A 13,893-nucleotide genomic window follows, 5' to 3' on the forward strand; every position below is an offset into this window, starting at 1 on the left:
CAGTGATTTCTTTACAAGTTTCTTCCAAATCCCCCCTCTGTCCTTTTTTGTTTTGTTTTACCTTTGTTCCCATAAGATTTTTTTAGCTTCTTTTATGTCTCATTTGATTTAGCTTGGGCAATTATGGTGTTTTAAAAGAACGCGTGTTTATTTAAGCCTTTAAAAGTACTGTTTAATCGTAACAAATTATTTTTTCAAGCTTTAGACATCATGCTTTCAATTTTACTAATTTGTTTGTTTGCTGAAGCTTGTGGGAAAAATAAAATGTTTTGTCAGACAAATCAAGGGCAGATAAAGTTTATCCAAAACCATTATACAAACAATACTCATTTTTAATCAAGATATTAAAACATTTTGAATAATAATCTATACTGACAAGGCAATGAATAGAGGTGACTGAATTAAGACAAGTATAAATATAGAATAGGAAAAATGAGAGAAACAGAGACTATTAGTCATGAATTAGGCTTTTTTTGGAATAACGTGGGGATTAAACACATTATCGGGAAAAGATTCATATTTCATTAGTATTAAGAAAGGCTTTCATTGTCTAATTAAACAAGATAGTACGACCAGCTATTTGTCAGCGAAAGAATATGAGTGGACAATTAGATGAAAAAAAAAGTTATAAATGGTAAGAGACGTGAGTTATCTTGTCACATTGTATTTTTTTTCCCTATTTTGTCGGTCTTTTTTCCTATCAGTGCAATGGACAAATGAAAAGTAAAGAATGAAAGATCAGATAAAAACACAGGCATTTTAAATAGCGATTTCGGTAATGTAGATGCACTTTTATATAAAAAGGGTAAGCAGATCTACGGATACTTTTTTATTGCCTTCTTCCCCCCCTCTTTTTCCCCTTGCCTTAATTTTTTGTATTTTTTTTTTTATTTTTTAGTTTTTTCTATTAAAGAAAGTTAAATACATTGACCAAAAAAATAAGATTAAACCTTTGTTAAATCATTCACCTTCAAAAACAACACTCTTACAATTACTTTACCTTTTTTTATCGAAAATTCCGTCCCGCTCAAGTAAAATAATTATATGGTTGGCATGGACTGTAACTTGAGTCACCCCAACAATGAAGTTGAAGAATCTGGTGTGTCTCACCGCTTCCAAACAGAGGAAGAGCTTTTGCAGTCGATGGGCTATAAACAAGTAAACACAAATGCAACATTAAAATTAAGATAGTGAACTAATAAGAGCATAATTTCTGAATAGGAAATGAAAAAGACAATGTCAACTATTTCCAATTTTTCTATTGCATTTGGTTGTTGTTCAATTTTGTCTGGCCTTACGCCTGTACGTTGTATCATCACCTTGTCTTTTGTTTGCTAATTTTTCTTTTTCCATTAGTTATGGGGTGATGCAATGATTGCAGGTGGATCAAGTGCTGTCGTTTGGGGTTGGATTCTTGTGTCCATCTTTACTTTTGGTGTTGGTCTTTCACTTGCTGAGATTTGTTCGGCGTATCCTATTACTGGTGGTCTTTACATTTGGGTTTCTAAGCTTTCTCCTCCCGAATACGTCCCTATTATGTGTTGGCTAACCGGCTGGTGTAACTGGCTTGGACTGGTACGTTTCATTAGCTTATTGTTGTATAAGCATATTTAACTAATGCTAGATTTTCTTTGTAGACTGGTACGTTCTCTACTGCCATTTAACGAAAATAAAAAGCAGTACTTATTTAATTTTATATAGTCGCCATCACCTCCGCCGATCTCGGTCTTTCTCAGTTTATTGCTTCAATTATTAACATCAGCGATCCAAACAACAATCCTAGCATTTATTGGCAGTATGGCATTTTCCTTGTCATTGCTTTTGTTCATGGTGTTATCAACTCAGTTGGTGTAAAATACAATGGTTTCTTCAACCAGACGTCTCTTTATTGGCATCTTATTGGAACTATACTTTTGATTCTTGTCGCCCTCATCTTAACTCCTAACAAAGCCAGTGGTAAATGGGTGGTATGTTTTAGTTTTTCTTTTCTTGTTCACATCAACAGCACATGTATAACATCTTAAATCATTAGTTTACTTTTTTTGCTAATGAAACTGGATTTTCCTCAAACGGATATGCTTTCTTAATTGGTCTCTTACAATCTCAATATACTCTTTCCGGATTTGACAGTGCTGCTCATATGTCAGATGAAACCCGTGACGCAGCACGTAGCGCTCCTCGCGGCATTCTTTATGCCATTGGTGCCGCTGCCATTGTTGGCTTTGCCTTCTTGGTTTCTGTCAATTTTTGTGTCCAGGACTTTCAAACTCAAATTATAGATACAGACATTTCTCCTGCAATGACCAAAGTTTTCTTGGATGGCGTTGGATATAGATGGACTGTTGTCTTTACTACCATCATCATGGGTGCCATGTTCTTCTCTGGCTCAGCTTTAACCTTGGGTAGCTCAAGAATGGTCTATGCTTTTGCAAGGGATGGTGCAACGCCCTTTTCCAAATACCTTTCCACTGTCAATCAAAAAACAAAGACGCCAATTTATGCTGTTTGGTTTAACGTGGCCTTTGCTGTCGTTGTTGGTCTTCTCTATATCATTAATGAGACTGCTTTTAATGCTATTGTGTCTGTTAATACGATTGCCTCCTCTATGGCTTATTTTATCCCTATTGCACTCAAGCTTACTGTTGCTCGGAAAGTATTCAAACGAGGTCCTTTCCATCTGGGCCCCTTTTCTGATATAATCAATTTGATCAGCCTCTGTTGGATCTTGTTAACCTCTGTTCTCTTTGTCTGTCCTACTGAATATCCTGTCACTCCTGATAATATGAACTATGCCATTGTTGTTTTTACTGGTGTCATTGGTGCCTCTGTTTCATATTATCATCTACGTGCTCGTAAATGGTTCCATGGTCCCGGTAAAAGCATGGAACCTGATCCTATCTTGGATACTATTCCCACGGATACTATATACGATAAAAAACAAATGTCTCTAACTTCAGATTCTGATGATCAAAGTGATACAGATGCAGGCAAAAATAGTCATGTCAGTCAAGTTGAACGCGTTTAATTTATGTTTTTCATTTATACGACTTTTTCTATAAGCAATAGAAAAAAAAAAAAGAAAAAGAAAAAGGACAAGAGCTTTTCACTAGTGTATATATATTTATATCTTTAATAAATTTACCATCTACAAAAAAAAAGTTTGTAAAGTAGGGATTCCTTATATCTTTTTTAATATCTTTGTTGTTATTTGGTTTATAAAAAATCAATACAACAACAAAAAGAAGTATATTGCAGTGAACCCAAACAAGATGGTTTTTACAAGTACACTAAAAATAGTGTTTGAATGAAAATGTTCACGATCTATGTTACAACTGTAATAAAAAAAAAGGAGGCTATTAGACAATCTGTGAATGTTTGTAGTTAAACTTGCAAGCAGAACAAGTTCCCCTCCATTATAAATTACAAAGCTAACAATATCCATTTTAATGGATTATAAGAGATACACATCATCATCTTTTTGATAGACCATCACAAATAACTATAATTAATTTAAAGCCCTCTTACCTGTCTTTGGAAATCAATCATAATTAAAAACTTCTTTTATTATGTGCTATAATTGATACCCATCTGAATGGCAAAGAAAAGACTCTATTAAAACAGAAGGCTTGGTTCAAGTCTAGAACTTGTATTTTATTCTTGATGGCAAGAGAATACAGAACTTAGAGCTTGATATTTGTACTTATGTTATTAATTATGTTGGCCAGCTTATAAATCAGGAAGTTCATGCTTGAAATACATCAAGCAAAGCTGACGCTGAAATTTGCTAAATCGCGAAAACCGTCATAGGCGAATCCTCTTTCTGTTGGAAATGAAGTGCAGGATTTTGAATTTAATGTAGAAATCCGTACTAGGCAGGGCGATTTGGCCAATGAATACATTTGATCTTAACAGGCTCACACTCGATTGGTTTACAAATCTACGTATTGAACATCATGTTCTATTTGATTGCACTTTCTGGCATCGTGATTGAACTCGCACCCATTTTCTTTTTTCATCTCTTTTAATCAACGTGCGATATTTGTGTAAGCTTGAAAAATCTTGAAGTATTAAAGTTTGTTTGCAAAGCTTTCTGGAACACGTGTGTGCCCGATCCAAATTCACGTACTGTATAAATGCCGATGCTATCCAAATACCGTTGTATTAACTGATTGATGGAAGCAGAGATAACCACAGTGAATGCTCTATTCGTTTTGAAATCAAGCTTCTTGTATAATCAGCATGCTGTGTATTTTGAACGCTTATCTTATTTTTTATTGTATGTAAAGTATCAGAATAAATCAAGTTCTTTATAACCTAAAGGTAGTTGAGTATATCATTCATATTTCAAAGCTAATCTAAAGCAAAGATAAAAAAAATCTAGGCTAAGCTAAGGCTCTCTATATGTGCCATTCGACCTTGAAGGATTGAAGTAGTACTATTGTAACTGAAAAGCACAATTTTGTACAGTGAATATGCGGATTTTTAAAAAAAAATTGTATAATTTTGAAAAACACAGTGATACTGAATTGATATTAAAAACAGCCTGTAGTCTCTCTTTCTGTTCAAAGATAAACTTCAAATATTAAAAGTAGTATTTTTTTTATAAATAGTTATACAATGATAAGTATATATACCTGAGTAACACTATTTCGGAAGATCTTTTGTCGATCTCATTTGTATCGATCATAATGGTTAACAAACATCTGTTCATGGATACATATTCTCCGATAAAAAACACACTTCAATCTTTTCAACTGGTAAAATTACATATAGCGTGTTTTGATAACATACCCTGCGCGCGAATATGGATACATATTCAGTGTCTCAAATCGCAAAATAGATATATAATATATATTCAATATGATTTTTTTTTACCTCAATTTAGAAAGCTAAAGCTATCTCATACATAAATTATCCTTCATTCTGCCAAGTAAAAATAATAAAATAAAAGCGCGAATCAAGAAACGAAAACATGAATCCTCATAACAGAGTTGTGTAAAATCTTATATATCTTCATTGGAGATGAAACGATTTCTTTTTTAAATAGGAGCAAGTTCTGTACACGTTATGCAAAGAAAAAAAGACGAATATTGTGTATCACACAAGTCATAAATCAAGCACAATTTTTCTTTTCAATATAAGTCTTTATGAATTTATACTAAGCAATTATAAATCACATATATCTATATGTTGAATAATAAAAGAAAAATAAAGAAAAAAAGCTTGATTTAACTATTTTTTCTTTTTGAATGGTAAAAAAAAAAAAGCAAATTACTTTCTTGGTCTAGAAGGAGAAGGAGATCTCGATCTACGACCAATCTTTTCAAAAACAGATAATCTCTGCATTTTCTTTTCCAAATTTGCATTTTCATCTTCTTCTTCACTTTCTGAAGATTCAGATCCTTTGGAATTCAAACTGGAGAGGCTTGAATGACTGCTGATTCGAAACATGCCACTTAAACGATTTGTTTTCTTTGTCTTCTTGGCTTGCTGTTTCTTCACTTTATCTTCTGGTCTAACAACCACGACAGGAATAGGTGAATGCTGTAAGCAGTATTTAGATACGCTATTAATAAACATTCCTTTCAGTTCAGATAAGCCTCTCGTACCGACGATAAGCATCGAAGGTTGATAGACGGAGATCTAGATTATGCTGTGATTAAAAAACTTTGTATTCCTCCACAGACACACACTATGGTTTTTTTTACCATATTTTGTATTGTTTCTTGCACTTTTCCAATAACAAACTCAATAACTGCGCTAATCTTTGCAAGTTTTATTTGTTTTTAGCTTGCTATAATTATTTCTCTATTTATTTGTACTTACCTTCATATCGGGTCCACCTGTTGCCATAATTTTACTCATGACCACCGAGGCCCTTTCTTTTGACTGTGTTTCTTCTTTACGCAACATTTGTTGTAAGTAAACCTTGTTTTCTTTTTATACAAAAAAAAAAGAATTTAGAGGAAACACATAAATATATCTATGTATTTAATATTTTTACCACTTAAATCTACAGTTAATACTCGCAACACAATGATTTCATCACCGTCATCCATAAGGTTCTTTTAATATTGTTAGGATACATCATTTCGTTAGTAAATAAGACTAACCTCTAGTGTCCAATCAAGAGCATAATCACTATAGTTGGCCAAGTCGGTAGCTACCATAAAAGTACGACTACGTCTAGTACGATGATATCCTTGTGTTTTTCCTCTTAAAGTGAAAGAATAATCAGGTTGGTCTTGGTCCGTCATTGTGTCAAAGGAGACACCTCTAACATAGTTTTCATTTGGTTTAGCAAGTGTGGACATGATTAACAATGTTAATGGAAATGAACAAAGACACAAAAAAAAAACCAGTGAAAATTCAATACCAGAAAAGTTTCATGCGCAGTGTAACGTCATTTAAGAAACAAAGCAGTAAAGAAAAAGATGTCAATAAAAAACTTGTTGCTAAGCAGCCTGTTGTCTTATAATGTTGTTTCACAAATGGTTTTAAAAATGTTTTTCATAAAGGATTAAAATAGTTACTACAATTTACTATTAATAATTAAACGGTAATGCAGTTGAAAATGTCAATGTGTGTATGTGTTTAATATATTCAGACAGTCATCTTTAATGACCGCCTTTTGAAGCGCGTGTAAAAAAGTTAATTTACAGATATAAAAATTTATCCGCTTTATTTCATCCTAAATACTTGTCTTTCTCTAAAGTACATAAACTCTATACACTAAGGCTTGGCTTTTAAAAAAAGTATTTCAAGCGGAATGGAAGTGGAGTAGAGACAATCCAGAAATAAATTATGTTGTGAGCCCTGATTTTGAAGATTCGTGTAACTTTGTTTAATTGAAAACGTTTTTTTTATATTTAAACAAAACTTTTGATTTCCCACTTTCTCTCTTCTCTTCTCTTTTCCTCTTCTCTCTCTTTCTTCATTATATTCTAACGTTCCTTTTTTTATTTTAAAGAGAGAGAAAAAAGGAACACAATGTATCCATATAATAATAATAACAACGACAATAATGGTCCAATACCATCTGCAAGGCTACCTTCAAGGCCCCGATATGGGGGCGAAGAATACCCAATGCAACAAGTTCCATTCAATAACAGTAGCCCTCCCCCATTTCCTACAAGTCCTAATGAATCCAATCCATTTTATGACCCTACAACACCCAATGATGTCCAAAGACCACTCTTAGTGAATGCAGAATCTACTGCTTCTTCCGTTACTTTGAATAATGGTAATGGCGCCGGGGTTCGCTTCACAAATAACAAGTCAAACATGATCGGGGGTGGGCCTGAAATGGGTACAGGCATTGGTCCTAGAAGACAAACAAGAAGATACAAGACAAGTAAGCAAAAATATAGTTTGCTTAATTTGCTGACTTTTTAAATGTTCTCTAGTCCGTAAGGTTAAGTTGACAGGCGGTAACTTGGTATTGGACAATCCTGTGCCAACAAAATATTTGCAAAGAGTCAAGAGAAAGGATAAAGATGAATTTACTCATATGAGATATACAGCAGCAACCTGTGATCCTGCAGACTTTGAAAAGCAAAATTATAAATTGAGACAAAACCTTTTGGGAAGAGAGACCGAATTATTCATCGTGTTAACAATGTATAATGTAAGCCTAGATACGTCTTGAAGGGAGATGTCAGCTTATAATACTTATATAGGAAGATGAAGTTTTGTTCTGTAGAACAATGAACGGTGTCATGAAGAACGTCACTCACCTTTGTAGTCGTAATAGATCCAGTACATGGGGACCTGAAGGTTGGAAGAAGGTTGTGGTTTGTGTTGTCTCTGACGGTCGTACCAAGATTCATCCACGTACATTGTCAGTTCTGGCTGCAATGGGTGTCTATCAAGAAGGTATGGCTAAAAACGTGGTTGAAGGCAAACCTGTAACCGCACATATTTATGAGGTAAAAAAAAAAGAATCTGATCGTGATGAGCGTTAACTAATTTAGGAATTCTTCCTTTTTTTTGTGTAGCATACAACTCAGCTTTCTATTGACGCGGATATGAACTTTAGGGGAGATGAAAAAGGAGTTGTGCCAGTACAAGTCTTGTTTTGTCTTAAAGAAAAAAATCAAAAGAAGATTAACTCTCATCGTTGGTTCTTTCAAGCATTCGGCCCCCTCATCAAGCCCAATGTATGTGTATTGATTGATGTAGGCACAAAGCCAGGTGGTCGTTCACTGTATCATCTTTGGAAATGTTTTGATATCAATAAGAATGTTGCTGGCGCATGTGGCGAAATTAAGGCTATGTTGGGTCCTCGTGGCTCCTTACTACTCAATCCTCTTGTTGCTTCTCAAAACTTTGAATACAAAATGTCCAACATTTTAGATAAACCATTAGAATCTGTTTTTGGCCACATTTCTGTCTTGCCTGGTGCCTTCTCTGCTTACCGTTATACAGCTTTACAAAACGATATTCATGGCCACGGTCCCCTTGAAAAATATTTCTTGGGTGAAAAAATGCACGGCTCTGATGCTGATATTTTTACAGCCAACATGTATCTTGCTGAAGATCGTATTTTATGTTATGAACTTGTTGCCAAGAAGGAAGCCGCCTGGGTGCTGCACTACTGTTCTAACGCCTATGGTGAAACTGACGTGCCAGATACAGTAGCCGAATTTATCTCTCAACGTCGTCGTTGGCTCAATGGTTCATTCTTTGCTGGTATCTATGCCTTGGTTCATTGGATGAAGGTCTGGGGCTCCAACCACAACATCTTGCGTTGTTTGATGTTTATGTTTGAAGATCTTTACCAGCTTTATAACCTTATCTTTTCTTGGTTTGCCATTGGTAACTTTTATCTCGTTTTCTATATCATGACTACCTCCATTGAATCCGTACCCAATCCACCTTTCTCTACAAGTGCTGCTAGTGTAGTTCATACTGTGCTCAATTATGTCTACGTTTTACTGCTTATCATTCAATTCATCATTGCCATGGGTAATCGTCCTCAAGGTTACAAATGGGCTTATTTCATGATCATTGTTTTCTTTGCCATCTTAATGGGTTACATTCTCTTTTGTACAGTTTGGATTACAGTCGCAGGTGTTATCTCTGCCGTAGATACCGCCGAGTCAAGTACGGATGCTCGTTTCTTGGCCTTGATTCAACAAAGCACATTCCGAGATGTTATCATCTCTGTCTGCTCGACCTACATTATGTACCTCGTTTCTAGTTGTCTCTTTTTAGATCCCTGGCATATTTTCACCAGTCTGGTGCCCTACGTCTTCATGTCCCCAAGTTATACCAATGTACTTAACATTTATGCCTTTTGTAATACCCACGACGTCTCTTGGGGTACAAAAGGTGATAACACTGTCTCAACCGATCTTGGTGTTGTCAAATCGTCAAAGGGCAAAGACGGTGTTCACGAAGTTGAGGTTGACTTGCCCACCGAACAAAAAGATCTTAACGAGCAATATGAAGAGGCCTGCATGGAACTCAAGGTGGCTCCTATACCCGAGGTTACTAAACGTGATGCAAAGACAAAGCAAGAAGATTATTACAAGTCTTTCAGAACCACGCTTGTTACTTGCTGGATCATTTCCAACTTGTTACTGGTGACTATTATCTTAAATGGTCAAGAAGTATGGCAGTGGTTTGGTGATTATGATAAGCGTGCCACGCTTTATCTTAGTTTCATTCTTTGGTCTGTCGCTGGTTTATCAGCCGTTCGTTTTGTTGGATGTGTGCTCTATTTGTTTATGAAAATCTTTACAGGTTAAAATAATACAGCATACTAGCTTAAAATATTTTATTCATCCCCATTTCCCTCCCTCTTTCCCAATTTGTTTTGATTGTACATTGCATAAAAAAATAAACACATTTAGATACAAACATTAAAATCAAGCTTTTTATGGGAAATATTATATAAGAAAATTACATTTATTATAAACTCTAAAATTTGTGTATATTTAAATTATTCCTTGCTTCCACTCAAGACTTTACCAGCATGGCTAGCTTGAACAGAGGACAAACGACGCATTTCCTTGGGATCCATTCTCTTTCCAGATTTACCCATGAGTTTGCTGGCAAAGTTTTGAGGACGTTCCATGGACTTGAGAGAACGGGTACGGTTAGCGTAGTAACGAGCAGAGGAAGTACCAGACACGGCAGAGGCACGACGACTAGCGGCGGCCTTGACTTCTTCAGGATCGTGACTTTGCTTGGGTTCGAAAAAGTATTGCATGGCAAACTTGACAAGGTCCAAAGGAGCAAACCAGATAAAGTTCCAGACCCAGGCAACACCGGCCCAGCCCCAACCACAGCCTTCAATTTGAGTAAAGCCCCAGTTGGCATAGACAGCAATGAAGGTAGCGACCAATTGAGCAATGATGAAAGAACAAACAAGCAAGATGGAGGGACGTTCGGTAAAGAACCAACCACGAGAACGAGTGATGAAAATCAAACCTTGAGAGATGGTGGAAACTTGGAGGTAGACAATAGAGTGGAGCTTGTAATCGTTGGCGTCAGTAAAGAGTTCGAGACCAAACTTACGGTTGAAGAAGTCAGTCTTGAGACAGACAGCAACGAGACCAACAGTAGAAGCAGTCAAGTAAAGACCGTAGACAATGGCGTATGAGAAAATTTCACGCAAATTCCAAGCATCAGGATAAGGTGAGGGACGGACACGGTCCTTGGAAATCGTCATGATTGTACCATCGTTCAGCATGGCAATAATCAAAACCATGAAGGGAGGGAAATCAAATTGGAAGGCCCAGATAAGAATAGAGAAACCAACGACGATACGAATGGTGACTGAACAGGTATAGATGGAGTAGTTACGCATACGTTGGAAAATTTGACGAGAACCAATGATGGCTTCGACAATGACGGAAAGACCAGGAGAGGTCAAGACAATATCAGCAGCAGAACGAGCAGCATCGGAAGCATCATCAACAGCAACACCGACGTTAGCCTTAGAAAGAGCAGGAGCATCGTTAACACCATCACCAGTCATGGCAACCATGTAACCCATAGCTTGAAGACGTTCAACAATTTCGTACTTGTGTTCAGGGTATACACCAGCAAAACCGTCAGCATGGAGAACCATTTGATCAACATCGGTGTAACCCGAACCAGCAGGAGGACCGTCCTTCAAGGCCTTAGACAAGAACATGTTATCACCCATACCGAGACGACGACCAGTTTCTTTAGCGATAGCCAATTGATCACCAGTAATCATCTTGACAGAGACACCCAAAGCAATGGCACGGTCAATAGTGTCCTTTGTATCAGATCTAGGAGGATCGTAGATGGGTAAGAGACCGACGAGCTTGAAACCGATGCCTTCAGTACCGACTTCACCAGAGGGAATTTCATCAATGGCAACAGCAAGAGCACGAAGACCACGACGAGCGAATTCATCGACATCATCATTGAGAGCCTTGATAGTAGCCTCAGTCTTGTCACGGGTACAGAGATCGAGAACGGTATGGGACATACCTTTGGTAACACGGTAAGTCTTGCCATCAGCTTGACTCTTGTAAGTAATTTCAGTACGCTTCACAACGGGGTTGAAAGGCTTGAATTCTAATTCAGTAATGCCACTGCGGGCAAGACCGGGTTCGGGTAAAGAGTTTACGATACAGAAATCGATAGCATCTTGGTTTTCGGTACGAGCGGCGTAGGCGGATAATTGAATAACAGCATCACCGTCGTACTCGTCACTGTAGGTCTTGATTGTGGGCTTATCAACGATCAATTTGTTCAAGGTAAGGGTACCCGTCTTGTCGGAGCATAAAATTGTGACGGCGGCCATTTCTTCAATAGCAGTAATACGAGTAACGATAGCCATGTGCTCAGCGAGTTGCTTTGCACCAATAGCAAGTGTGACGGAGAGTACGGTAGGCATGGCAATGGGAATACCACCAATGAGCAAGACAAGGATGTTATCGATACCACGTCTGTAGTTGTAGTGGAAACGAGCATATTCAACAATGATAACAATGATCAAAAAGAGAGTGATGGTAATCAAACAGAAGTTACCAATCTTTGCAAGGATACTCTGCAAGTGACCAACATCATCACCAGCTTCACCAACAAGCTTAGCAGCGCGACCAAAGAAGGTGTTGGTACCAGTACCAATGACAACAGCTTCAGCTTCACCTTGCTTTACAGTAGAACCAGAGAAAACTTCATCACCAGCTTCCTTACCAACGGGTAAAGATTCACCAGTAAGAGCAGCTTGATCGATAGAGACATCACCATGAGCCTAGAATTAATTGTAAGTATACAAAAATAGCTAGTAAAAAATTTTAAGCTTACTTGAAGCAAACGACCATCGGCAGGAACAACATCACCAAGTTTAACGTTGATGATATCACCAGGTACGAGTTCACTAGCTTCAAGGGTTTTCCATTCACCATCACGACGGACTTTACATTCGGGAGCGAGCGAATCCATGAGTGCCTTCACAGCGTTACCAGCTTGACGTTCTTCCAAGAAACCGATAACAGCGTTGGCAATCAACAAGAGGACGATACCAATAAAATCAGGGTAGTCAGGAGCTTTGCCTTCACCGTTAGAGAGAGCAATAGCAACGATAGCAGCAGCTTCCATAACCCAAGAAAGAGGGTTCCACATGAAACCCAAGAATTGAAGGATAGGGTTGATTTCCTTTGTTTCGAGCTTGTTACGACCAAACTTTTCTATACGTCTGTTTACTTCCTCAGTTGTCAAACCATCAGGTTGAGTTCTATCGTGAAAATTAATAACATCATTCGAGTTGCACACATATGAATACATACTGCAAGATTTGCATTACATCTTCTTGTTCCATAGTAGAAAGATCATATTTATCCTTATCATAAAGATCTTCTACAGTGAGTTGGTGCAAATCACCAGTGATCTTGGCCTTGTGTTGCTCTTCAGCCATGATCGATAACTTTTTTTCTTTTTGGGCTTCTTAAAAGAGAGTGTGGTTTAAATTAGTTGACAAAGAATTGAGTCAAAAAATTATGGATAAGAAAAATGGGAAGCAAGAGCCGAAAAGCTATGAAAAAAAAAGAAAAAAGGTCTTGTAATTTTATTCGTTCTTTTATATGGGTTTTTTTTTTTTTTTTTTTTTTTTTTTTGCAAGGTGATCTAATTAGAGATAAATCTTTTTTGAAGTGGAAAATTAAAAACCCTTTTAGAGCCAGAAAGAAAAAATTTCACAGCAACTAAAATAAAACACTTAGGGCGGTTTCAATTATTTTATAATACATTTTCTATACAAAAGTTTTTTAGTGGTACCGCTCCACACTAAAAATCTTCATTCCCGAATCAAGTGTTACTATAATATCTTCTGTTTGACGTCATACAATACTTTGTAGATCAAGAAAAAGAGAGTAGTGTGTGTGTGTATAGATATTCAATTGTACATAAAAAAAAGAAGGGGCTAATGTTTGCTTATTCATCTCAATAGTTCATGATAGCAAGAGAGGAAGGGAAAAAAGATTAATCGCTTTTTTTTATCACTCTTATTGGCTTATCTTCAAATAGCATAATTTGCTCTTTACAAATATTCGATTTTACCAATAATTTCTTCCTTGTACCTGTTTTGTACACTTTTTTTGCTGAATTCAGACAAATAAGTCGGCTCCCTCGGATGAACGTTTTTTGTATCAAAAGTAAAGTGGAGATTGAAAAAGGATGTTATTTTTCCCACCTTTTTCGAAATAAAACAAAACGAAAAAAAAAAAAGTACAAGAATAAGTATTCTTTTTGCTTATCTACCTTACTCCCCTTATTATGAATTATCATTGGGCTTTTATTATTTAACAAGTTGCTTAATGGCGTATCATGTTCATGTGAACCATGATCTCATAATCTATTTAAATGGCTATAAGACACACGGTTGCGTTCTTTGGAATTATTTAAATA

At 36.6% G+C, this 13,893-nt stretch overlaps 4 protein-coding genes across 4 annotated transcripts; 2 read left to right on the forward strand and 2 right to left on the reverse strand.

Annotated features, from left to right (window-relative positions):
• Window positions 1–1,053: 1,053 nt before the first annotated feature.
• RO3G_11898 (uncharacterized protein) lies at window positions 1,054–3,025 on the forward strand (the record flags this gene model as incomplete). The annotated part of the gene is made up of 4 exons (XM_067666482.1): window positions 1,054–1,158; window positions 1,357–1,558; window positions 1,702–1,967; window positions 2,033–3,025. 4 exons carry the CDS (start codon window positions 1,054–1,056, stop codon window positions 3,023–3,025), a joined length of 1,566 nt encoding a protein of 521 aa, XP_067522583.1.
• A 2,246-nt stretch (window positions 3,026–5,271) lies between these two features.
• Window positions 5,272–6,314, reverse strand: RO3G_11899 (uncharacterized protein; the record flags this gene model as incomplete). Its single annotated transcript, XM_067666483.1, has 4 exons — window positions 5,272–5,643; window positions 5,827–5,936; window positions 6,005–6,065; window positions 6,114–6,314. The coding sequence occupies 4 exons, from the start codon at window positions 6,312–6,314 to the stop codon at window positions 5,272–5,274; spliced, it is 744 nt and encodes a 247-aa protein (XP_067522584.1).
• Window positions 6,315–6,990: 676 nt separating this feature from the next.
• Window positions 6,991–9,634, forward strand: RO3G_11900 (chitin synthase 1; the record flags this gene model as incomplete). Its single annotated transcript, XM_067666484.1, has 5 exons — window positions 6,991–7,354; window positions 7,407–7,627; window positions 7,680–7,928; window positions 7,998–9,324; window positions 9,513–9,634. The coding sequence occupies 5 exons, from the start codon at window positions 6,991–6,993 to the stop codon at window positions 9,632–9,634; spliced, it is 2,283 nt and encodes a 760-aa protein (XP_067522585.1).
• Window positions 9,635–9,946: 312 nt separating this feature from the next.
• RO3G_11901 (plasma-membrane proton-efflux P-type ATPase) lies at window positions 9,947–12,904 on the reverse strand (the record flags this gene model as incomplete). The annotated part of the gene is made up of 3 exons (XM_067666485.1): window positions 9,947–12,241; window positions 12,295–12,724; window positions 12,777–12,904. 3 exons carry the CDS (start codon window positions 12,902–12,904, stop codon window positions 9,947–9,949), a joined length of 2,853 nt encoding a protein of 950 aa, XP_067522586.1.
• Between the last annotated feature and the right edge of the window lie 989 nt (window positions 12,905–13,893).

Source organism: Rhizopus delemar, genomic scaffold, assembly GCF_000149305.1.
Source record: "Rhizopus delemar RA 99-880 supercont3.9 genomic scaffold, whole genome shotgun sequence".
Taxonomy (NCBI): domain Eukaryota; kingdom Fungi; phylum Mucoromycota; class Mucoromycetes; order Mucorales; family Rhizopodaceae; genus Rhizopus; species Rhizopus delemar.